At 40.2% G+C, this 24,136-nt stretch overlaps 1 protein-coding gene and 1 long non-coding RNA gene across 4 annotated transcripts in view; one reads left to right on the forward strand and one right to left on the reverse strand.

The window, feature by feature from the left end:
• Positions 1-24,136, forward strand: part of Gpr158 (G protein-coupled receptor 158) — a 409,526-nt gene that overhangs the window by 189,453 nt on the left and 195,937 nt on the right. Inside the window, 1 exon segment of the mRNA NM_001170326.1 lies at positions 14,985-15,087. Within this exon segment, the coding sequence (NP_001163797.1) occupies positions 14,985-15,087 (103 nt within the window).
• Positions 5,142-16,868, reverse strand: LOC102549062 (uncharacterized). 3 transcript variants are annotated; one of them, XR_015641935.1, is made up of 5 exons: positions 16,738-16,815; positions 9,010-9,103; positions 8,448-8,608; positions 5,842-5,904; positions 5,142-5,533 (listed from the first exon to the last, which is right to left on the reverse strand). It is a non-coding gene; the product is annotated as an uncharacterized LOC102549062 (long non-coding RNA). The 3 variants fall into 3 exon arrangements; XR_015641936.1 differs by lacking the exon at positions 16,738-16,815 and adding an exon at positions 16,821-16,868 and having other exon boundaries at positions 5,143-5,533; XR_015641937.1 differs by having other exon boundaries at positions 5,143-5,533; positions 8,460-8,608; positions 16,738-16,803.

Consider the following 24,136-nt stretch of genomic DNA (forward strand, 5'->3'; position numbering starts at 1 on the left):
AAGCTGCGGTCCACCCTTTGCAAATCCGGGAGCCTCCTCACTACTTCATTTTGCCTTTGTCAAGCTTTCTGGTCTTCTTGCTTCTGTGACATTGCCATCTGCCTTCGAATGAGGCTTAGTAGATTCAGCAGGGCAGGACGCACTCTGGAAGTGGATCAGTCTTCTTTCAAAGCAGAGAAGTCCCCAGGACAGTGGCTGGGGTGGGGGTGGGAGGTTGGAGGAAGGAGTGACAAAATTGGCTACCATGGAAACCCTTAAGCTTCCTTCTTTGCAGTGGCTTTCAGGCTGCACCAACTTCTGTCCATGTGTATGCTTCATCTGCTGCACCAGCCTCCCTTGCTGCACCAGCAGCCGCTGCTGTGTTTGTGTCCATTGCTCGATTTATTTGACTTGTTTGGAATTATGTATCTCTAAACAGTATTAGAGACAAGAGGGTCTTTTATTGTGTGGTGTGGTGTGATGTGGTGAAGTGTGTGTGTGTGTGTTTTACATATATGTATGCATGCATTGTATACATGTCTGGTGTATGCCACAGTATATGTGGGCACACATGCAGTGGCCAGAAGAGGAATCTGGGTACTCTGTTCTATCTTTCTCTGCCTTATCTCCTTGAGGAAGGGAAGCATCTCTTGCTGAAGGTAGAGTTAGGATGCAGATCAGCAAGCTCCAGCAATCCTCCTGTCTCTGCCTTCCACCTGGGGTCAGAGGTGACATGGCCCCTCCTGGCTGACTGTGATTGTAGTGGGGATCTAAATCAGAGCTTACCCATTAGCCCCTATCCTAATCCCAGGTGTCTGTGTTCAGGAAATCTAGGTAGAAAACAAACACTCTCCTTTGTACGGCTCACAAATGGGCATTTATTTCTTGACAGTTCAAGTTGAAGAATTCTTCACTGGGAACTGACTGATTTCGAATAGAATACTGCCTGAAAGCAAGGAGAATGGAAAGATAAAGCATTGGCACAATCAAAACAGATGTTAGAGCAGCCGTGTGCTAGCACCAGCTGCTGCTTTTTGGAATACAGCATACCCCAAGCTGCACTTCTTGGCGAGCAGTCCTTACTCTCTGTGGAGCGGGGTCCTGGGCAATTCCCAGCCACGCCACTTGCTGGCTGTGTGGCTTTGGGAGACTTACTTTAGCATTCTTCACTCTGGTTTTATTTTCAAAGTAGAGATAGTAGTGGACGAGACTCGTGCTGCACTTAGAACAGTGTTTGGCACACAGAGGATGTCAACTATTTGAATTTTCAGTACACACAATACAATTTATCATCTCTGTTACCCTTATGTCAAATGCTTGGTAAGCCAGCTCCATTTAACCATTATAACCAGGCAATTATAGCCATAGTGCAGAGGGAAAAGCATGTACAGAGGTAAAGTCCCTTTTAAGATTAATGTCTGATAGCTGGTAGCTCAATGCTGTAAAAGCTAAACATAAGGACTCCAAAACACAAGTGTTTGCTCTGTGCTACTCAGTGTTGGAGGAAATTGCCAGAAGCCTCCAGGAGCTGCAGTGTTTATTAAAGTACGTCAGCACAATGCACGTCCACGGCTCGGTGGTTTGGAATCATTGAGAGCACATGCGTGCTTTCAAGGCAGAGAGGACAGGAAATGGTTTACATTTTAGAAAATGTCAAAGCAAAGCTACAAATAAATAAAAAAAAAACTAAACAGACACACGAACAAAGGCATTTAAGGCCCATTTTTGGAGGATTTGGGGTAATAATGATATCTAAATATTATTTTGCTTAATTGTTTTGCCTCCAAACTAGTTTTTCAGAATTATGTGAAGATGCGACTGGTACACATAAGTATCATTTCTGTTCAATGCCGAATGAGATTTGTACAAAGCTCACTTCAGCTTCAACATTAGCCACTCCTATGCTTAGTAATTCACAGATGAGAAACCTGCACGTTTGGCTGGCCGGCCATGTTTACTCTGCAGTTCTGTTGACCAGGAGTTGACAGTCTGACTTATGAGATATGTCACACGTCAGCCGCTTGCCGTGTGACCCATTACGTACACTTCCTGGAGAATGACGGAGCATTTTGTTCTAGGCCACTTAAAACACATTTAAATGCATTAAATGTAACCGTCTTATTCTACTTGAGTGAAATAGTTCAGCAGTGTTAGACGTATTCACAGCATTGTATAACAGATCTCTAGATAGCTCTCATCTTACAAATTGAATCTATGCCACCGAGGAAGCTCATGTTTCCTGTCTTCCCTCTGGGTGATGGCAGCCACTAGTCAGCGTTTTATTCCTGAGCTTTACTTCCGTCATGTGTGTGAGTGGAATCATACAGTGTGTATCATTTTGTCACAATAATGTAACGCCCTCAAGTTTCAACCATGTTGTGGCAGATGACAGAGTTTCCGTCCCTTCTAGTCTGAATTTCACCCCATTGTTTCTACACAACATTCTTCGTTAACTATCTATTGATAGATATTTGGGGGAATTACATTCTGACAATCGTGAGGAACGCCCCTGTGAACATGGGCTTACAAATGCTTCCTCAAGATCTTACTTTTAGTTCTTTTGTCTACACATGAAGAAGTAGGATTTCAACATAATATAAATTAACTGTTCATTCCTACAGAAAATTTCTTTTGTTTTCTGTAGTGGCTGTTTGCATTTCTTCTAGGCCCTGCCCCACAGTTAGTCAGCCAGGTGTGCCTGACTCACTATAAAAGGGGCTGCTTGCCCCCTCCTCACTCTCTTGTTCTCCTCTTTTGCCTCTCTCCCGCCTCTCCTCATTCCCCTCATAGCTGCTCTCTCTCTCTCTCTCTCTCTCTCTCTCTCTCTCTCTCTCTCTCTCTCTCTCTCTTTCTCTTTCTCTCTCTGCCTTTCTCTGCTTCTACTACTCCCTCAACCCCCTTCCCATGCCCTAAATAAACTATTTTATACTGTACTGTCTTGTGGCTGGTACCTCAGGGGGAAGGGATGTCTAGCTGTTTCTTCTTCTTCTTCTTCTTCTTCTTCTTCTTCTTCTTCTTCTTCTTCTTCTTCTTCTTCTTCTTCTTCTTCTTCTTCTTCTTCTTCTTCTTCTTCTTCTTCTTCTTCTTCCTCTTCTTCTTCTTCTTCTTCTTCTTCTTCTTCTTCTTCTTCTTCTTCTTCTTCTTCTTCTTCTTCTTCTTCCTCCTCCTCCTCCTCCTCCTTCTCTTCTTCTTCTTCTTCTTCTTCTTCTTCTTCTTCTTCCTCTTCCTCTTCCTCTTCCTCTTCCTCTTCCTCTTCTTCCTCTTCTTCCTCTTCTTCCTCTTCTTCCTCTTCTTCCTCCTCTTCCTCCTCTTTCTCCTCTTCCTCCTCTTCCTCCTCTTCCTCCTCTTCCTCCTCTTCCTCCTCTTCCTCCTCTTCCTCCTCTTCCTCCTCTTCCTCCTCTTCCTCTTCCTCTTCCTCTTCCTCTTCCTCTTCCTCTTCCTCTTCTTCTTCTTCTTCTTCTTCTTCTTCTTCTTCTTCTTCTTCTTCTTCTTCTTCCTCCCCCCCTCCTCCTTTTCTTTTTATAAAACACAACAGTGGCTGCCTTGGATTATATCCTGACCAAGAGCACACAAGGTTTGATTTTATCCTCATCTTCAAAACATTCATTACTATTTGACAGTGACTTTAATGATGAATATGAAGTGTTAGTTTGATTACATTTCTCTGATGATTAGGGATGTTGAGCATTATTTCTTTTGCTTGCTTGCTGTTTGCATATCTTCAGAGAAATGTACAGATCTTTTGCCTACTTTTTAAAGGATGGCTTGTAGGCTTTTTGCTATTGTGGTTGCTGAATTATAGAGCTTTTTTATGTTATGAATTATGTTAGCTTCATGGCAAATACTTGGTTAGCAAATATTTTCCTTTGCTCTGTAGAAGGCACCTTCATCTTGTGATTGCCTTTCTTGCTACACAGTTTTAAGCTCAATAGAACTCCATTATGTATTTTTAATTTTTAACTTTTAAGAAAACCTCCAAATCCAATGTCATGAATTTTTTTGTATATTTTTTCCTTCTAGAAGTTTGTGGTTATTGGCCGTATGTTTTGGTCTTAATATTTTTAAATCAAGTTTTGTAAGTTTTAATAAAGGTTTGATTAGCTTAACTCCTTTGCCTCTAAGTACCCACATTTTCAGGGACCATTTGTTAAAGGGATTTTTCTGCCATTATTGCTCATGTCAAAGACAACAAAGAGGACATCATATGTATGGATTTGTTTCCGTTCCACTGGACTGTGAGTGTGCCTTCCTGCAGTGCTCCAGCTGCCCCTGCATAACTATAGGCTGTGTTTGGAAATCAGGACAGCACAACCCAGCTTTGGAGACTGCTCTACTCTTTGCTACAGTAGGGATTCCACATACATTTTGGATTTTTTTCATTATCTGCTGAAAACATTTTTAGGATTTTTGATATGTTGGTATTAAATCTTTCAATGAATTTTGAGGACATGCATATTTTAATAATATTAAACTGCTTAAGCAGGTTGTCTGGTGAATATTAGATGCTAATTTATTTCTTTTTATATTTTAAGATTATAATATAATTACAATATTTCTCCTTTTTCTTTCTTCCTTTCAAACTCTTCTATGTATCCCTCTTTGCTCTCCTTCAAAATCATGGCTTCATTTTTCATTAACTGTATATGTAGACACATACATTTCCTAAATATAACCCATTCAGTCCATATAATATTATATATTTATATATCTCTATATAAATGTACATATTATATAAGTACATATAAAAGCACTATATGTACACTATATACTATATATAAAAGTAGTATATAAAATTATATACATTTTATATAAAAGTTATATATATATTTTAGTATATATAAAAGTAAATTTATATAGAGAGAGCTGATTAGTTAATTTGCATTTACAGTTTTAATTGTATTTCACTAACTTGTTAATTTTATTTGTATTTATTTTATTCTTTTAGTGTTATTATAGAGGTATTATAGAGGAGATAACTTAATTTTTCCTTTCATATTGTTTATATAAAAATAGCCAAGTTTATTCCTTAATGACTAATAGAATTCTCTAGTGATGCCATATGGTTTTAAGAACATTTTTTCATTGAGAGATTTCTGATTACTGATTCAATCTCCTTACAAGTTACAGGTCTATTCTGACTTTTAATTTATTCACAAACAAACCTTGGAAGCTAGGAAGATTTTTATTTCACAGAAAATTCTTTCTAACTGTCTTTATTCATGTTTTAGACCTCTCGATGTTAGGGTGCTTCACAGTTAATCTCCACACAGCTGGAACTGACCTCAGGGTCTCAGGACAAGCAATGCAAGTACTAAATGGCCAGGGCTCCACCTCAGGTCTATGTGTAGTAAAGCTCAACGGATGGCCTGGTGAAGCTCTTCTTGGAGGGCATCGTCCCTCGGTGAAAGTCACACTTATATAGACGCTCAAGGTCTGTCAAAGGTTGCTCCTACCACAGCTGCTCCATAGATGACATGCTGCTTTCTTGTATCTACTCTTGTGACATCCAGAAGCAGTACTAGGAAGGTTTAGACTTCAATATCTCAAACAGACACTGCCAATATAAGGTGAAGATTGAATATGAGTGTTGGAATGCAATTTGGAAGACTTTATCCTGTGTTAACTGAGTGCTTATAGTCTACATTTTCTAGGAGAAAAGAGTAAAAAAGACATCTCCTTAATTCCCAAAAGAGGAACATGAGTTGTACATTGTACATGTCATAAGGATTGATCACGCAATTTTCTGATCTTGATTTTTAGCTGGGAGATGAATAGAGATATGGAGGTGGTAGATAGAATAGGAAAATGAGGCAAGTTGATTGCAAATTCACAAGACTCACTAAATAAGCCAAGGCCACTTACACTTCAAGGTGACACTACATAGCACATTCAGTTCCTGTAGACATCACCATCATAGAGGCAGACCTGGAACAGGAGATAGGACACTTTCATGGATTCTTATTGAGTAAAAGTTGCTTCTCTCATTGAGATTAATGTAAGAACAGAATACAAAGTTCGATACTAAAGATTCATGTTGCTAAGTGCTAAATACTAAATATTCACATTGCTATAGTTTCTCTAACAAAATAAGGATGATTTTTTGTTGTTATTGTTGTTCAAGCATCTTTTTATGTGGCAGTATTTATTTAATTAAATATGTTTTTAAACCTCCAATGCTATGTCAGCTCTAAAGTCAGCTCAATAGCCGAGAAATACTTTTATTGCAATAAAACGTTCAAATTTGTCCTAAATATTAACAATTGTCCATGGAGTGGCTGTTTAGTGTCTCAGAAATAAAAGAAACATTCTCACCTAAAAAAAAAATCAAGAAGTTAGTACCATTTAATGAACATAGTTAACCTTCAAATTCCAGTAGAGAAAATATTTAAAATACTCCAATATGGGTTTCCAATTTTTGTATTCACAGTATTGTGAGGTGGTGAAAGAGTGATACTACATTTGATTGCTCTGCTTAGCATCCTGTAGTAATTTCTTCCCACCCAGCCTTTCAGTACTTGGGATACTCTGAGTCTCGACAGGCCATGTACATTTCTCCTCCAGAACATGCTTGAGTTTCTAGAAGAAATGTAGCTTCTCGGGAACCTTTGACTGAGGGATGGTCCCTTCTGGTGAGAAAGTTGTCTTAGTCAGTCTGGTTGGAAGCTCCTGGGTTGACACCTTGAGTATTGGGGCAGGAAGAGGGCATGCCATTGTTAGTACAGTCAGTCAGCTGAATTGGTCAGTAATCAGCAAGTGAGCGAGAAGCCCAGGGATTGATTGCTCACGTTCTAGTCTCATTTCCTTCATTGCCTATGGGAACTCCATCAGTGACTCAGGCTTACTGCTTTATGTGTCGTTCTTATGCAATTTATTTCTAAATTACACAGCCTAAACACTTTTCCTCAACACCATGCTATTTTGTTGTAGAATTCATGATTTGGAATTAAATTTCAAAAAAGTACTTCCATAGTAAGTCTTACTATACTGAAACAATCCTTTCCCCAGTCCACTCAATCAGACTTTACTGGGTCCATTGATGACAACTCCATTTATTATTACTTTTATTATTATTTACTATTTGGTATTGGGGTCAAATTCATAGCTGCTGGGTGAGTGATCCAACATTGAGCTAAATATCTGCCCATTGTCTTTTTTCACTTTGAGACAGTTTCAAAGTTGCCCAGACCAGCTTTGAACTTTCTCTGTGGTTCAGGCAACACTTGAGCGTGCCCTTGCTTTGCCGCACACTTCCTTGTAGCAGGTGTGTGGTATGTGGCGCTCCATTCTTAATGTTTGCCTGGCCAAAAGTTTGTCACTATCGTTTTTTCTCTTGCTCTCACTTAGCTGCCTAGGATATCTTAGTAGCTCCACTTCTTTTAAACTATACCTGCGTCTTACTAAATGAAAGCTCTCACAGATAAAAGCAGTGACTATGGGTGAGCGACTTCAGAGAAAAGCTTAAATCTACATGGCTGTGGCATGATGAAGCCAGAATTCATATCTCCATTTAATGACTGACTGTGTACAAAATGGCTGTTTGCATAATTCTAACAAGCCTCCAAAGGAAATGTTGCCTCAAATATGAATGGATCATTGCAAGCAATACATAATTGTTTATTGGGTCTTTAGGAGATCTCCCTTTGCTCTGAAGTTACGTTGTAAATACTGGTTATCTGGTGCTCATCTAAAATTTTGTTTTTCTCTGAGCCTCCAACCAGGGTTCTTGCAGCACTTGAGACCAAGCATTGGGCCCTGCACATGCTTGACAAATGCTGTCCACTGAGCTACATACCCAGGCCTTTTATTTGAAGCAAGTACATTGCCATCGTAATGATATTGACCATGAGCTCACTAGCCCAGGCAAGCTTTGAATTTGTGACCCTCTGGATTCAACCTAATCCCCAAATATAACTGGATATGTATGTGTATTCAGAGAAAAAAAGAGGGATGGGGTAACCTCATGAAATAATAATGAAGAAAAGTGTGAAAGGAGCATTCGAGAAGTAAAGTATTCAAGAAGGCCTTTCAAGATCTTTTTCTTTATCTTTGACCTAGAAAACTCAACTTTGTAAACACTTTTCATTTACTGACATTTCCATGATGCGTACGACTGGTCCCAATGCTCATCGGTTTTGATCTCGGACGGTAGAATTATAATTGAAATTATTTAATATTTTCTCCTAAAAACTTGTATTAGAAAGCCATGTTGTAACTCCTAATTCTTTTTTTTTTCTTTTCTATTTTTCGGAGCTGGGGACCGAACCCAGGGCCTTGCGATTGCTAGGCAAGCGCTCTACCACTGAGCTAAATCCCCAACCCGTAACTCCTAATTCTTAAATGTTTTAACTTTGTCTGATTACAATGGTAAAAAAAAAAAAGGAGAAAGGCCTGATTATAATGGTTAAAAAAAAAAAAAGGCCAGTATCTTGGCAGAGAGAATGAAAGACATAATAATGAGTATTTCTTACATTCTTGCAGACCTGCTATGCTGATGCATATTCACAGTGTAGTAGCTGGATATAAGAAAGCTGAAGCAGTCTAAGCTGCACGTTACTTCTGGCATGCTTGCTGTCTGTTGGTGAGGCACATCTGGACAGTCGGGCTTTTTATGCACGTGTAGAACATTTATCTACAAAACAGATTTTACGCAGTTGTCTTTAGGATCATTAGTTTATCTAGATTATTCTCTTTTATCTTTACATCCTAAAATTTACTTCTCTTTCCCCCTAAACGGCTTGTGCTAGTTTGATCCATGGATGAAATCTAATGAATATTTAAGATAGAAAAGTGATTTCTGTGTCTCAACTTTTTAATCTGTCTACCCACCGCTGTACATTTGTTTTGATAGGAACATCGAGTACGGACCGACTTGTAAAATATTCATGTGGTTTTTAGTAGTTCTTAAGGCAGTAAGATGCACTGAGAAATTGAAATAAAAACCATATTATCTTCTCCAGTGTTTCTATTGCTGTGAAGAGACACCATGGCCACAGCAATTCTTACAAAGGAAAGTATTTAATTGGGGCTTACCGTTCAGAGACTTAGTCCATTATTGTCATGACAGGAAGCATGGCTGCACACTGGTAGACAAGGTGCTGGAGAAGGAGCTCATCTACACCTGGATCTGCAGGAGAGGAAAGGGAGAGTAACACTGGGCCTGGCTTGAACATTTGAAACCTCAAAGCCCGCCCCTTAGTGGCACATCTTTGTAGGCACAATGCTTTGGCATTTGAAGACGATATTTCTGTTATTCAAATGCTATTTCTCTTCCCCATATCATATTGCAATCCAGACATGGCATTGCGATGCTTATTTGAAGTATCTTCTGTTTCAAGGTTCTTTTTAATTTATTTTTTTAAATTTTATTTTTTATTGGATTTTTTAATTTACATTTCAGATGTTACCTGCTTTCATGGTTTCCCATCCATAACCCCCCTATCCCATCCCCTCCCTCTTCTTCTATGAGGGTGTTCCCCACCCATCCACCCACCCCTTCCCTGTCCTGACATTCCCTTACAGTGGGGGGTCCAGCCTTGTCAGTACCAAGGACTTCTCCTCCCACTGATGCCCAACAAGGCCATCCTCTGGTACATATGCAGCTGGAGACATGAGTCTGTCCATGTATACTCTTTGGATGGTGGTTTAGTCCCTGGGAGCTCTGGTTGGTTGATATTGTTGTTCTTATGGGGTTGCAAAGCTCTTCAACTCCTTCAATCCTTTAAATCCTCCAATGAGGACCCCATTCTCAGTTCAATGGTTGGCTGTTAGCATCTGCCTCTGTATTTGTCATGCTCTGGTAGAGCCTCTCGGGAGACAGCTATATCAGGTTCCTGTCAGCATGGACTTCTTGACATCAGCAATATTTTCTGAGTTTGGTGGCTGTATGTATATGTGCTGGATCCCCAGGTAGGGCAGACTCTGGATGGCCAATCCTTCAGTCTCTGCTCCAAATTTTGTCTCCATATTTCCTCCTATTAATATTTTCATTCCCACTTTTAAGGAGGACTAAAGCATCCACACTTTGGTTGTCCTTCTTCTTGAGCATCTGTGGATTGTATCTTGGGTAATCAGAGCTTTTGGGCTAATATCCACTAATCAGTGAGTGCATACCATGTGTAGATATTTTGTAATTGGGCTACCTCACTCAGGATGATATTTTCTAGTTCCACCCATTTGCCTATGAATTTCATGAAGTCGTTTTTAATAGCTGAATTATGTAAATGTACCACGTTTTCTGTATCCATTCCTCTGTTGAGGGACATCTGGGTTCTTTCCAGCTTCTGGCTATTATAAATAAGGCTGCTATGAGCATAGTGGAGCATAATGGTTGTACCAGCTTGCAATCCCACCAACAATGGGAGAGTGTTCGTCTTTCTTCACATCCTTGCCAGCATCTGTTGTCACCTGAGTTTCTGATCTTAGCCATTTTGACTGGTGTCAGTTGAAATCTCAGGATTGTTTTGATTTGCATTTCCCTGATAACTGAGGATGTTGAACATTTCTTTAGATGCTTCTCAGCCATTCGATATTCCTCAGCTGTGAATTCTTTGTTTAGCTCTGTACCCCATTTTTAAATAGGGTTATTTGGTTCTGTAGAGTCTTAACTTCTTGAGTTCTTTGTATATATTGGAATATATAAGATGTAGGATTGGTAAAGATCTGTTCCTAATTTATTGGTTGCCACTTTGTCCTAATGACAGTGTTCTTTGCCTTACAGAAGCCTTGCAATTTGATGGAGTCCCATTTAATTAATTAATTAGCTAATTAATTAATTTTTCCACTCCAGATTTTATTCCTCTCTTGGTCCACTCCTCACCCTGACTGTTCCACATCCCATACCTCCTTCCCACCCCCATCCCAAGTCTCCACAAGAATGTCTCCACCCCACCCACTCTACCAGACTGCTAAACTTCCTGGAGCCTCCAGTCTCTTGAGGGTTAGGTGCATCTTCTCTGACTGAACCTAGACCCCCAGAGTCTTCTGCTGTATGTATGTTGGAGGTCTCTTCTCAGCTGGTGTATGTTGCCTGGTTGGTGATCCAGTGTCTGAGAGATCTTGGGGGTCCAGGTTAATTGAGACTGCTGGTCCTCCTACAGGGTTGCCCTCCTCCTCAGCTTCCTCCAGCTTTTTCCTAATTCAACCAGAAAGGTCAGCAGCTTCTGTTCATTGGTTGGTACACATATCTGCATCTGACTCTTTCAGCTGCTTGTTGGGTCTTTTGGAGGACAGTCATGATAGGACCCCTTTTGTGAACACCCCATAGCCTCAGTAATGGTGTCAGGTCTTGGGGCCTCACCTTGAACTGGATCCCACTTTGGACCTATCGCTAGATCTTCTGTTCATCAGACTGTTCTCTATTTCCATCCCTGCAGTTCTTTCAGACAGGAAGATTTATGGGTCCAAGCTTTGACTGGGGGATAGCAACCCCATCCCTCACTTGATGTTTTTCTGCTGGAGATGGGTTCAATAAGTTCTCTCTCCCCACTGTAGGGCATTTCATCTAGGGTCCCCCCTTTTGAGTCCTGAGGGTCTCTCACTTCCTAGGTCTCTGGTACATTCTAGAACATCCTCCCAATATCCTTCTTCCCTAGGTCACCTGTTTCCATTCTTTCTGCTGGCCCTCAGGGCTTCAGTCCTTCCCCCCCACTGAATGCCAGATCATGTTCCCCTCTCTTTCCACCTCCATCCCCTTTTCCTCCCCTGTCGCTCCTCCCCCCCCCACTTGTGGTTGCTTTCTTCTCTCTCCTAAGTGGGACTGAGGCATGCTCCCTTGTTTCAAGTTTTTGTAAACATTGCTCCTCATTTATTCTCTTATTTGTCAATAAAAACCGACCAATCAATATCTGGACAGAAGAGAGAATAAGGCAGACTTTTGTCAGGCAGATAAGGAAGAGGGGAGATAAGATTCACCATGAGGAAGGGGTCTGGGAGAGACACCATGGGAACACACCTGAAGTAGAGAGACCCAGACCAATACAGAATGCAAGTATCTCTAGGAATTCAGCTGAGAAGTAGCCAGATTAGCTTAGAGAATTAGGACAGATCATGACTGCCCAGTTATTGTGCTATTAAGCTTATCAAATAAATCTTATAGTCTCTGTCTCATTTATTTGGAAGTTGCGACAGAGAAAAATTATCACTTTCAAAAATGCATTTACATATCCTCTCCCACAAAGCCATACCTCCTAATAGTGCCAGTCACTATGAACCTTGAAAGGTTATTTTCATTCAAACTACTACATTCCACTCCCTGGCACACATAGGCTTGTAGCCATATATACAAAATGCATTTATTCCAACTACAAAAGTCACCATAGTCTATCTTTAAAAGTTCAAAGTTCAAAGTCTTTTCTGAGGCTTATGCAATTACTTTACTGTACCCTGGTGCAGTAAAAATAAAAAAGCAGTGCATGCTCGTCTCGTCCAGTTCAGAGCACACTTCTCTGTGCTCTTTCTCCTTTGTGCACTCTGACATTGTGCTCCAGCTCGACACCCTGTCCTCATTCACAGCTCCATCCCATCTCACACTGCCTATAGCTACTCACTGAGCCCTGAAGCAATCTCTCTGCCCATCTAGTTCCCAGGGTGGGTTGTTACAACTCCAGGCATACACATACTAATGCCTACACCATGGCAAGCCTGTTGTGTCCCACCACACCATACCACACCACACCATATACTCTTTTGAACTCAATTAAGTCGCCACATGAAAGAACACACCACACAATATCGTCTGATCCAATTGATAAGATTGCCCATCTAGACAACACAAAATCCTGTATACACCCATCCCTTAAAAATAGTCATAACAACCTGTAAATATGCACAGAGAAGAATCTTAACATCTGCTGCCATGTTCTCTCAGCTCTTTCCTTCTTGTTCCCGCCTCCTCTCTCATCTTCTTCTTCCCTTCTAAAACCCCTGTTCCTGCCTCCCTTCCTTCTCATCCAATGACAGTCCTCATTTTATCTTGTCTGCCTTCACCTGCATCATGACATCAACCTGCAATATCCCCCTATAAAATCAAAATGAAAAAGCCAGATCACATATTTCCAATATACAATAGTACAGGATATGCATTACCATTCAAAAGTGGAGCAAAGGGAACATTGTGAGAATCCTGGACCAGAGCAAGACCAAAAAATCATCTGGGCAAACTCCAAACTCCTCATCGCTCTATCTGATGTCAAAGGACTCTTCAGATCTCCAAGTTCTTTCTGCAACTGCCACAGACTTGTCCCTCTTGAACTGTGCCATCCTCTGCTAGCAGCTTTCCTTAGTAGGTATTCCAAGGCTCTGGGATCTCTAACATGTTGGGGTTTTCAAGGCAACGCAGGCTTCACCTTCACAGCTCCACACAATGGCTTTTCTAGGCCTCCATGCAGACACCTCTGACACACGTAACTGTAGCAACTTTCCTTAGTCACAGAGGGACATTCCATAACATCCTTCTTTTAGTTTTGACTCTAAAGCCAGAACCATGTGGCCAAAGCTGCCAAGTTCTACTACTTGATGGAGCTGGAACATGGCGCCCTCATTCAAACACATTTTCACCATGTTTCTGTTTTGATGTTTTATCACTGCTTAAGCTTGACTGGTTAGCCTCAAACTCAGAGAACTGCCTGCCTCTGCCCTTGAAGTACTAGGATTAAAGGGTGCATAATCATCTCCAACCCTAAGCCTTTGTATTTTATTTCATTTCATTTTATTATTATCATTCCATTTATTTACATCTCAAGTGATATCCCACTTCCCAGTTACCCCTCTTCAATCTCCCTTCCCACATCCTCTCTCTCCCTCCTCCCTTTTGCCTCTATGAGGGTGCTCCCTCACTCTCCCACCTTCTATTTTTCAAAAATTTCCTTTCACTTTTCTTTTGGAAGGTTGGCTGAGTAGGGCATTGCTCTGAGGTCACCACTCTCTTTATTCCATTTAGCATCAGGCTTTTCTTTAAACATTTTATCTTCCCTTTATATTTTACTTTCTCGGGTTGTCCCTTTTCATCATAGATCTGCATTAGACTAACCACCAATAGCCATGCTACATGGTAAACACCAGGCTGTCTTAAAACCCCTTCTGTCAGTGCTGCTGATCCAAAACTCTTCAATTTATCAATTTAGCCAAAGACAGAAAAGAATCGTGTGTGTGTGTGTGTGTGTGTGTGTGTGTGTGTGTGTGTGTGTGTGTGTGTGTACTAATAGTCTTCTCCTCTGAAACCTCTTGATCCAGGCCCACACAGTTCAAATGACCTTCAACACCACTGCCTTCCATATTCTTACTAGGATAGCTAATTAAGCCCTGCTTAAAGCAATCAGTTGCTTTTCAAATCCAAAGTCCACATTCCTTCAAACAAAAGTATGTTCCAGGTGGTCTATACTAACTTGTCTTAGTTAGTGTTTTATTGTTGAAAGGGACACCTTGACCACAGTAACTCTTATAAAGGAAAACATTTCATTGTGGCTGGCTTACAGTTCAGAGGTTTAGTCCATTACCATCATGGCAGGAAGCAAGGCTGCATGCAGACAGACATGGTGCTGGAGGAGCTGAGAGTTCTACGTGTAGATCTGCAGGCAGCAGAAGGAGATTGGGTGCCATACTAGGTGTAGCTTGAATATGAGATCTCAAAACTCACACCTACAATGACACACTTTTTCCAGCATGGCCACACCTACCCCAACAAGGCCACACCTCTTAATAGTACCTTTCCCTATGAACCTATGGGGCCATTTTCTTTCTAGCCACCACAGCATGTTTTAAACTGAATGAGTGAGCAGTATGCCTTGAGAATAGCCATCACAGTGTATGCTTAGAAAAAAAAAAAAACAAACTGTTACATCTAAAGAGTCAGCTGGCAACCAAATCTAAATTAAAAGTTGAAAAATGAAGTGTTTTATTTATAGAAAATGTGTTAGTTTTGTTAACATTTGCAATGATAGATATGTGTGAGTCTTCATGCTGTGAACCACACTGTGATCAGTTACATTGCTGTCTTTTCTTCTCCGTAGTGTATGCCAATCAAAGGCCTAGGATTCGTGCTCGGAGCCTATCAGTGCGTTTGCAAAGCAGGATTCTATCATCCCCGTGTCTTCTCAGTGAACAACTTTCAGAGTAAGTGCTCTTTGCCTCTGCATTTACACATGCATGTACACAATCGTTCCGATTCTTGGACGATAATATGTTTTGTTAAGCTGCTCACTGATAACTTGTTGAAGTAATAAGGTCAAAGCCTCACTGGCCACTTAACGAAATTTTATTTGGGTTGGCATTTTCAGTGTTGGGTGTGGCAGAGCATGAAGACATGTGCTTAGGAATATTTTAGTTTGTAAATTTGAAAGCCTGAAGGTATTATAACTCCGGGAGAATACTCTTTAGGTTTTTCTTTTGAGAATTGTTCCTAGAAAGTTTCTAAAATGTATTCTGCCCACTTATTTTATTTATTAGTTTGTTTCTATGTTACTTGTCAACAGTGCCTGGAATGATGCCAGTGAGAAGCTTAGCAACACACATTTATTATCATCCAATTTCCATTGTTGGGGTTGCCAGTTACGGATTAGTGAGATCTTCTTGGGATCTCATCAAATTAAAGATGCTGCCAGTCTGATTTCTGAGGCTGAGGGTAATCCTTTGAACCTTTTCAGATTGTCTGAAGAATTCAGATCTCCAAACTGGAGGTCTGAGCTCCCTATTTTGGAGCTGAATGATTTCTGGAGTTGTTCTAAAATTCACATCAAGGTCCACCATTCATGGTTTACACATTGCCACTCCTTCTCTCCCATCCTGATCATGCATCCTCCCCTAACAGGCTATAACTGTGGGAGTAACTTTGTCTCACTTTGCTATACAATGTCTGCAGCTCTCATATTTACAGATCTCTTCATATCCAAAGTGGAGTGATTATACAAGGTTTATACACCAGCAATCGACCTTGGTCATGGTCATCTGTTTACTCAGTTCCTACTCCAAAGAATGTTAATGTTGCAATTTAAATACTGAGTTTTCTTTTCTTTGTAACATAAAGAATTCTGTGTGGCCATATTGGCTTGTAGCCACCTATTGGACATACTACCAGGCAACGAGTAAAGTAGTTGGGAAAAATGTGAGGGTTTCATCAAACACTGGATTTGGAAGGTGTTAACATTTAGACATATGCCATTTCCATAGAGTGATCCATTAATCTTTGGACTCTGTTGCTGCACTGTGCTATTGCATCTCTGACAGGCAATATTCAAAGAGTACATTTGGACCTCTACTGTGACCCTTGACCTCCATGAATTTTGGTAAACATTTATAGTTTATCAGTAGACTGCTTCCTTTTAGGAAACCTCATTCTTGGGTTGTAAATCCATTACCTCTTTCTTCTTGGTTCCCCACTTATGTATAGCCCTTGCTCTGAGAAATAGGTATAGGCAGGATTGTGGAGGCTCCACCTTTCGCATACACATCCAAGTTCTGGGTTTATGTTTGGTGGGCTCTGTAAGGATAATGAGTCAGCTCCCCGGCTCTGAGACAGGTTAGTAGTGGTAAGGGTACCTTACACAAGACTCTGTGCTGGAGACAGAGAGGAAAGGAAGAAGGGTCCACAGGGCGGGTTGGGGTGAGACTTGTGCTGGTTTGATGAAATTGAAGAAATAAGCTTTCTTGATTGGGATCTCAGAACAGAAACTCTCACTGACCACCTTCAGTAAAACAGGACTAGTCTTGAATATTACGGCCTGAGCTGTTGGGGGACTGGAGCTCCCAGGGAGAGCATGAACTAACCAGATAGCTTGATTAATCCCAGCTGCAACTGGAAACCCCACTGCACAGTGCTCAGATTGAAATCAGTAGAAACAAGGACATACCAAGCCAAAAATTCAAGGTCTGGGACTTCTCAAATTTACTCTGATGTCATAGAGAGGCTACAATAACCATGGTGATAGTATTTTAGGATGCTGATGCTTTTCTGGTGTGCGTGTGCGTATGCATGTGCGTGTGCATGTGTGTGTGCCCCTGTATGTCTACTCATTTCCGTGAATGTCATAGCTAGTATGGCATTCCTAACATCTATGGTCCAGACATAACTTATGATTCAGCACTGGAGGGGAAGGGGTAGGCTTAGCTTGTGTTGTGTGAAAGTATTTGGTATTTTGCATGTGGTTTACCCACATTTGTTCTCAGCTCCCACTGGGTGACTGAAATAAAACATCTAAATATTGTGGGACCAGAGAATGACTGTGCCACTCGCTTATAACACCACCAGGAGAAACCGGCTAACCTTTAACAACTTAGCTTTATTCAGTTTGCACACTCCTACCCTTTTCCTTACTTAAACACTGTTGTGTTTTTATTTTCAAATATAGACTAGACCCACTCTCTATGGACAATCTGACTTTATTTTATATTTGTTAAGAGTCTAACTCTCATGTTGTGCACAGTTTCCACAGAGAGGTGGTCACAGTTTTCAGAAGGATGGCTTATAGTTGAGTGTAGCTTTGACCTCAACATATACTTAATCAAAACTGGCTTTACTTAGTGACAGAACAGGAAGCCAGTTATTGTAGTAATCTGAAGCCCATCTTTTAGGCCAAATATATCTTTCTGGATGCCTTGTCAGGTCACATGAAAATCTAACATTTAATCACATTCTTTCCTAAGGGAATAAAAGCTAACACTCCGACCAGGAAAATGAATATTATCAACCAAGGTCTATGTAAGCATTCATTATACATCTTATTATGTATTAGAATATACCACATGATCACACATTGTAATATGTTAATTTTTAGTGATATTAATTATTTAATGATAGTAATTTAGAAAATTATAGAAGTTACTTTTATACTTTAAAAATTATATTACCTGCAATCAGCACACAATATAATGGCCTTTTTATATATAAGCATACTGTATCCACTACCATATTTTCCCCCTTCTCTTCTCCCACTGATTCCCTTGTTCCCCAAATAGGCCCCCTTTGCTTTAATGTTATGTGTGATATATATGCATACAAAATCTAGATTCTGCATGAGAGGAAATGTGACATTTTTCTGTTTCTCTATGACTCTTCTTGGTTCTCCCTCTTCCCATTAGGTCCCTTTCTTCCTTACAAAGTAGTAAATTTTCTACTTTCATGTTATGTAGATGTTATACACATCTATATTCTATATTATGCATATGGAAACATAGCATTTATCTTTCCAAATATAGATTGTTGTTTCTATGCTCTCTTGAAGTGATATTAATTTGTTAAGGAATGACCCTATGTAATCCATGGACAAAGTGTGAACAAGATATTAAAGTCCCCAAATAAGAGAGAGAACATGTAAAGTGTCTAGCAAGGTCCATGATATATAATAATTAGTCCATAGACATAATTGGGTCAATGAATATATAAAAACCTACAGAGACCAATACTGCTGATGTTTGCATGAATAAATGTAATTATGAGATAATCCCTAAGGCTCATTGGCCATTAGTGCTATATCTTAAGTTTAGTGTTGTGCTGGCATAACTGGTGACTTAGGCTAGAACTTTGGAGGATGTTTTATCAGAAGGATGATACCACTGAGGTGTAGCCATGAGGGAAGGACACTAAGGAGGAACATGCAGGAGCTTAGATGCATCAGAAGGAAACTGGTTAGTTGGCTGATAGAAAGAATGAGCCTCAGAAAGCAGACGTTCTGTGCTGCAAAGGTGATATTCATTGAATTTATAGTAGAATTCTAGAAAAGGATTCCACATCCTCTCCTATAGTCTTTGTGTTGTCTGCAGAGAAGAGCAAAAGTGTGGTCCCGATCTCTTGGAGAAAATGCAAATGTTTAGAAATTCCTTCAATATGTGATGCGCCATAGGGACTTTATTTACTCTAAGCACACAGTACACGGGGGCTTGTGAAGACCAACCAGGCTACATCTAAATGATGCGATTTGAAACTAGGCTGACAACCCTGAGACTTGCACCCAGGCATCCTTTGAGGAAATGGTAGTCATGCGAGCTAATAGGAGCTGACATCTGGAGACAGCAGGATTTCAGAAAAACCAAGTCCTGACGGACAGCTGTCTCCTCAGATCCAGGCTGCTCACTTTCAGGTTGATGCAAGCTCACCATGTTCTCACAACATCCCCCTCCCCCGCCTGACCTCAAGTATGACTTCCACCTTAGTGTGGACCCCATCTTCGGGACCATCTCTGCTTTGCGTGGACCTGCCGCCAGCTTCCCAGTTGTATTTCTCATCTTTCAGATTGATTTCAGTTTGTGCATCCTTCCAAAATAATCCCAAGTTACCAATGACCCACAGCAGCCGAAGATGGCTCTCTCTACTTTACTGACAGTGAGATGCACATGGTATAGGAGACAGACAAGAAAGAAATTAGAGCCTTGTTGTCCAGGGAGGAAAAAAGAAGTTCTTTGCAAAACTGAGGAATGCTGAGAACTACAGCAGAGGGCAGTGCCTCTGAGCCAAGCTTCTTGCTATGTAATGAAAGACTTCTTTGATGAGGGGTGGTAGCTATACTTAACTGTGGGTATGAGAATAAGCTTTATAATGTAGTAAGGGGTTATGGTCTAGCTAATAGAGTCTTCTGTTAGGTCTATGTCTTCACTAGCCTCAGTGAGGGGCCAGGTTTCCAGTATCAGGCATAGCCTCCTGTTGAGTGGGCCTTAAGTTAATTAGACAGCTCTTGGTTGTCACCAACACTGGAGTGCAATTTATTGCACTTTTATGCATATCTTACCACACTGTTAATTGCCCTGGCTCCTTCCTAGGTGTTGCAGCTTGTTAGAACTGTTTAATTGCTCCCCTCCATTGCATAGTATTTTCTGAAACCATGGGAACTAAACCGCAGGAAAGGGCTTTCAGGCCAGATCCAGCTCGGCCAGTGGTGCCGCTTTTTACTAGTGACAGGTGCTGATTTTGCAGCTCTGTGGCTGTGCTATCAAGAATTTGGAGACATTTTCATCCACACAGGATGGCTTCGGTCAGTAATCTGAGATGTGAGCTTCTACCTGTAGTGTCAGCTAACGATTAAGCCACATAGCGTTTGAATAGGTGCTAGGGTTGAATCCCACCTCAATGATTTACTTTAACCTTGGTCATTTGTTTTTAGCTGAAGTTCATTTACATCATATGTAAAGTGTGATATTCCTTCCTTTTTGGATTTTTTTTATAAGAGTAAAAGTGAGACTTTAAATAACCATGTTCTAACCATAGTGGTTGGCACCCAGAATGCTAAAAAGCATCTTCGTCAATGTTATTTGAGAGTTTGCACCCTCTCCCTTTTGGTTCCTAGTTCACCCATGTTTATTCTCTTGAGTTGGTGTCTGTTCCATTTCCCAGCAAGGGAGCCGATTTCCTGATCTTGGAGGTTTTCACGTCACCTTGTTCTGTTCTGTGATTCTGTACTCTGAGGTATAGCCCTCCAGAATATTTGCCCACTGCCTGAGCTTATACACTGCTGTGTCCTTCTCCCAATTCATCTATCTTATTGTTTATATTATTTTACTTTGGTACTCTGCCATTTAGAGATTTACTTACATTAACAGTTGTTTTTCAAACAAATACAACTGCCAGTCATCCACACAGCACCTCATTGTGTTAGAAAATCTGTAGTTTACAAATAAATACTTCAGGGAACATTTTTCTTGCATCTTGTAATCATTTTTGATTTCTGTTTTCTGTTTTCCTATTTGTTTTCTCTTTCTGTGTAAAGATATATTATTTACATAGGCAAAAAAACATAAGACTCTGAAAAGAAGACACAGCACTCAGAAGAGTAAAAATAAAACTTTCAGAATTCATGTTTAGTAAACTTTGATGAGAAACAAGGTATGTAGTCTTTTAAAAGAGATCTATTTATTTTATGCATACACATGATTGCTTTCATGTGTGCCTGGTACCCGTGGAGGTTAGAAGAGAGTTCCTGGAACTGCAGCTGTGGATGGCTATGAACTACCATGTGGGTGCTAGGAATTGTACCCAGGTTCCCTGCAAGAGCAACATGTTCTCTAAACTGCTGAGTTTTTCTCTTTAGCCATGGTATTTGATCATGTATGATTTCAAGGTAAAACCTAGGCTACATTGAAGAAACATGTGACCCACTATCTCAAAGCAAGAGTCCCCAGGTTCCAGGAACAGTTGATGCCTTGTGTTTCGTTTAGTAATGTACTGAGAAGGAACAAGCCTTGGGTGTATGGCAATGCTGCCATGAGTCCTTACTCTGAACCTAGTCATAAGGCATCAGCAAGGAGACACATAAAGAACCATCTATAAAGTTGACTTGTGTAGTCAAATATTTGAGGATCCCAAAAGATCTAAGGGTCAAAGAGGTCAAAGAATAGATGATTGCTGTTCCACATCAGAGGCTGAAAATGAAGCACAGAGCCTTATATGCTCTGTAATTCATCTTGCATAGAGAAAAGTAGCTACAAATAGTATTATTGTGATAAATGGTAGGATTTTGATAAGGACTGCACAGAGACAATTATAGTGGATATCTTCTTAATTTTGAATATTGCACTCTGATTTATGCAAGAAGAGCCTCTCATTAGTACACACAAACCAAAATATTTATGTATGAAGACACTGAGTGTTCACCCAAAGTATCATATGTATAACATCTTGAGCTTCTTTTAAGAGAATCTGAAAACGTAAGGGTGTAAATAACTCATGACTCTAGGTAAAAGTTATATAAAATTTGTACTCTCCTATAATTTTTCTGTAAAAGCTAAATTATCACACAATTAAAGATTACAAAAATCTGAGGCTCAGAACAGTTCAGAAGATGGAAGTTTTTCAAGGATTTTTAGCAGTGATAAATTTATAAGTTCTCTGTGATTGGAACAAAATTTCAGTTGACATAGTCAACTTATTGTGTATGAGGAGACATAATGTGTGTGTGTGTGTGTGTATTTGTGTGTTAGATGGTTTATGTGCATGTGTGTGTAGTGTATATATAGTATGTGTAGTATATATGGTGTGTGCGGTGTAGTTTATGTATGATATGTGGCTTATGTATATGTAGTTTGGTGCATGGGTGATGTGCATGTGTACACATACATGCTTGTACATGTAAATGTGGAAGACACAGTTTGAAAGGGTGTCTCTCCTCCAGTGTGTCCCATCTTCTTTTTGTGAGACAAGGTCTCTTACTGACCCTGGAACTTGACACTTTGAATAGTAAGTCCCTGGGATTCCCATGTCTCAGCCCAACCCTCAAGTTCACAGCACTGTGGTCATGGGCATGTACTACCATGCCTAGCTTTTATGTGGCTTGGATATATGAACTTAGATCTTTATGCTCACCCAGCGAGCACTTTAGCCACTGAACCAGCCATCTCCAGAAAAATGTACTGTGGGGGTCTGAGAACAGCTTTTATACTCCAGGGTGGGGAGAGGGAGTACATGGCTTTGCTAGTTCCAGAATCTGTTTTGCAGGATAAACTGCAGTTTTTTGAAACTGCAGAATGGGAGAAAAGTCAGATTGACAGTTTCTCCACTCTGGGCTTCAGGGTAAGCACTTAGTCAGGCGGTCTGTAGATTGGGTGAGGGGTTGGCTTTTTGGAATTTCAAGGGGGTAGAGGCAGGTTTCTTGAAGTCTTGGGCCCTAATTATGACCATGATTTTGGGGTGAGAAATTTCCTTTAGGTATCACTTCCAATGTCAACGTCACCTTAAGTAGGATGTCAGTAACTACATTGAAGAAATGTATTACATATTGCTTATTAGTCTAGGGTTTATATGCTTATAAGACTGTGTCTGTAATACATACATGGATACATAAATTTATGTATACATGAAATGTGTAGATATCTATGCATACATTTCTAGCAGTTCCATGTTCTTCTGTTGTCAAGGTAACAAAATTAAAATTAGCAGATAGGTTGCACACTGCTCACAATGACAGTTTGCTTTGACAAGCTTGTTTAGATATATTTTATTTATTTTTTTTCTTTTTTTTTTTCGGAGCTGGGGACCGAACCCAGGGCCTTGCGCTTCCTAGGCAAGCGCTCTACCACTGAGCTAAATCCCCAACCCCTTAGATATATTTTATATTCTTCAAATATCCTATGGATGCAGCAATAACCTCCTTCCAAAATCCTTTTCTGTGTTTTCTTCAGGCTCTGTATTTGCCTTTTTTTTTTTTAGAACATATCCATTTTATTTGGAAGTTTCAGGTCCCATCCTCAAGAGACTCTAAGCTTTAGCACAGCACATTGGCATTCTGTACGCAGAGGAACTGAGATCTATAAAACAAATATCACCAGCATGCATGGTTTGCCCATATATTGCCTACAAGTGCTAAAATCATCTGTAATAACATATTCTTGATGCATCTTTATCGTTTGTGTCTAGCATCTAGAAAAATATGATTTGAATAAATTCCTAGGCGTGCATGGCTTGAAAGCATGAAGAATGGTAGGTTGAATGATCAGTTAATTCACTCTTGTCAGAGAGCCCTTGCATCATTAATAAGCATTTACTGAGTGTCCAACGTGTGTAAACATTCCACACTGAATGCTAAGTGTTGAAGTGTAGAAGTGCTAAGTGTATGCGAGAGTCCTGGCCTCCATTATCACAGAACACAGAACACCAAATGGCCGTGAGGTTAAGTACCATTAGCAGTTCAACAATGAGTCTGTTGTTATTTGTTGGTGGGTATATGACTTAAATAAACTGTGTATATTCCCTTATCCTGGATGGAAGACATAAGCACAAGTTGATAAATTTGGGGGGATACTCTATGATAAGCTGTCCTTTGTGTCCTACTGAAAGCTTTGAGTATGCAAAACATTTCCCTGGGTGCTTTTAAGTGTTTAGTGTTCTTTGATTTTAAAACAAAAAACAAAAAAAACCCTTATATTCTTTAGAAAACCTTGTGATTTTTGTGTGTATATGAATATATCCTTCATTAAAAATGAAACCATATTTATTTTGCAGATTTGTGGGCTTCTTTCTGACATTTCTATAAGAATGTCCATCACTTGAGTTTGCTGTCTCTTGCTTGTCCCTTTCGTTGTTGCTGGACTTTTATTCCTGTTTCTCTTTCTCCTACTTCCTCACTTTCACTTTTCATTGCCTCTACGTATGAGAGAGCATGGGACACATCGCTGCCTTGCTGAGTCTAGAGAGCATGGGACACACGCTTGATGAGTCTAGATGATGATGACTTTTCTATCCATT

Source organism: Rattus norvegicus, chromosome 17 (genome assembly GCF_021556685.1).
Source record: "Rattus norvegicus strain SHRSP/BbbUtx chromosome 17, alternate assembly SHRSP_T2T, whole genome shotgun sequence".
Taxonomy (NCBI): Eukaryota; Metazoa; Chordata; class Mammalia; order Rodentia; family Muridae; genus Rattus; species Rattus norvegicus.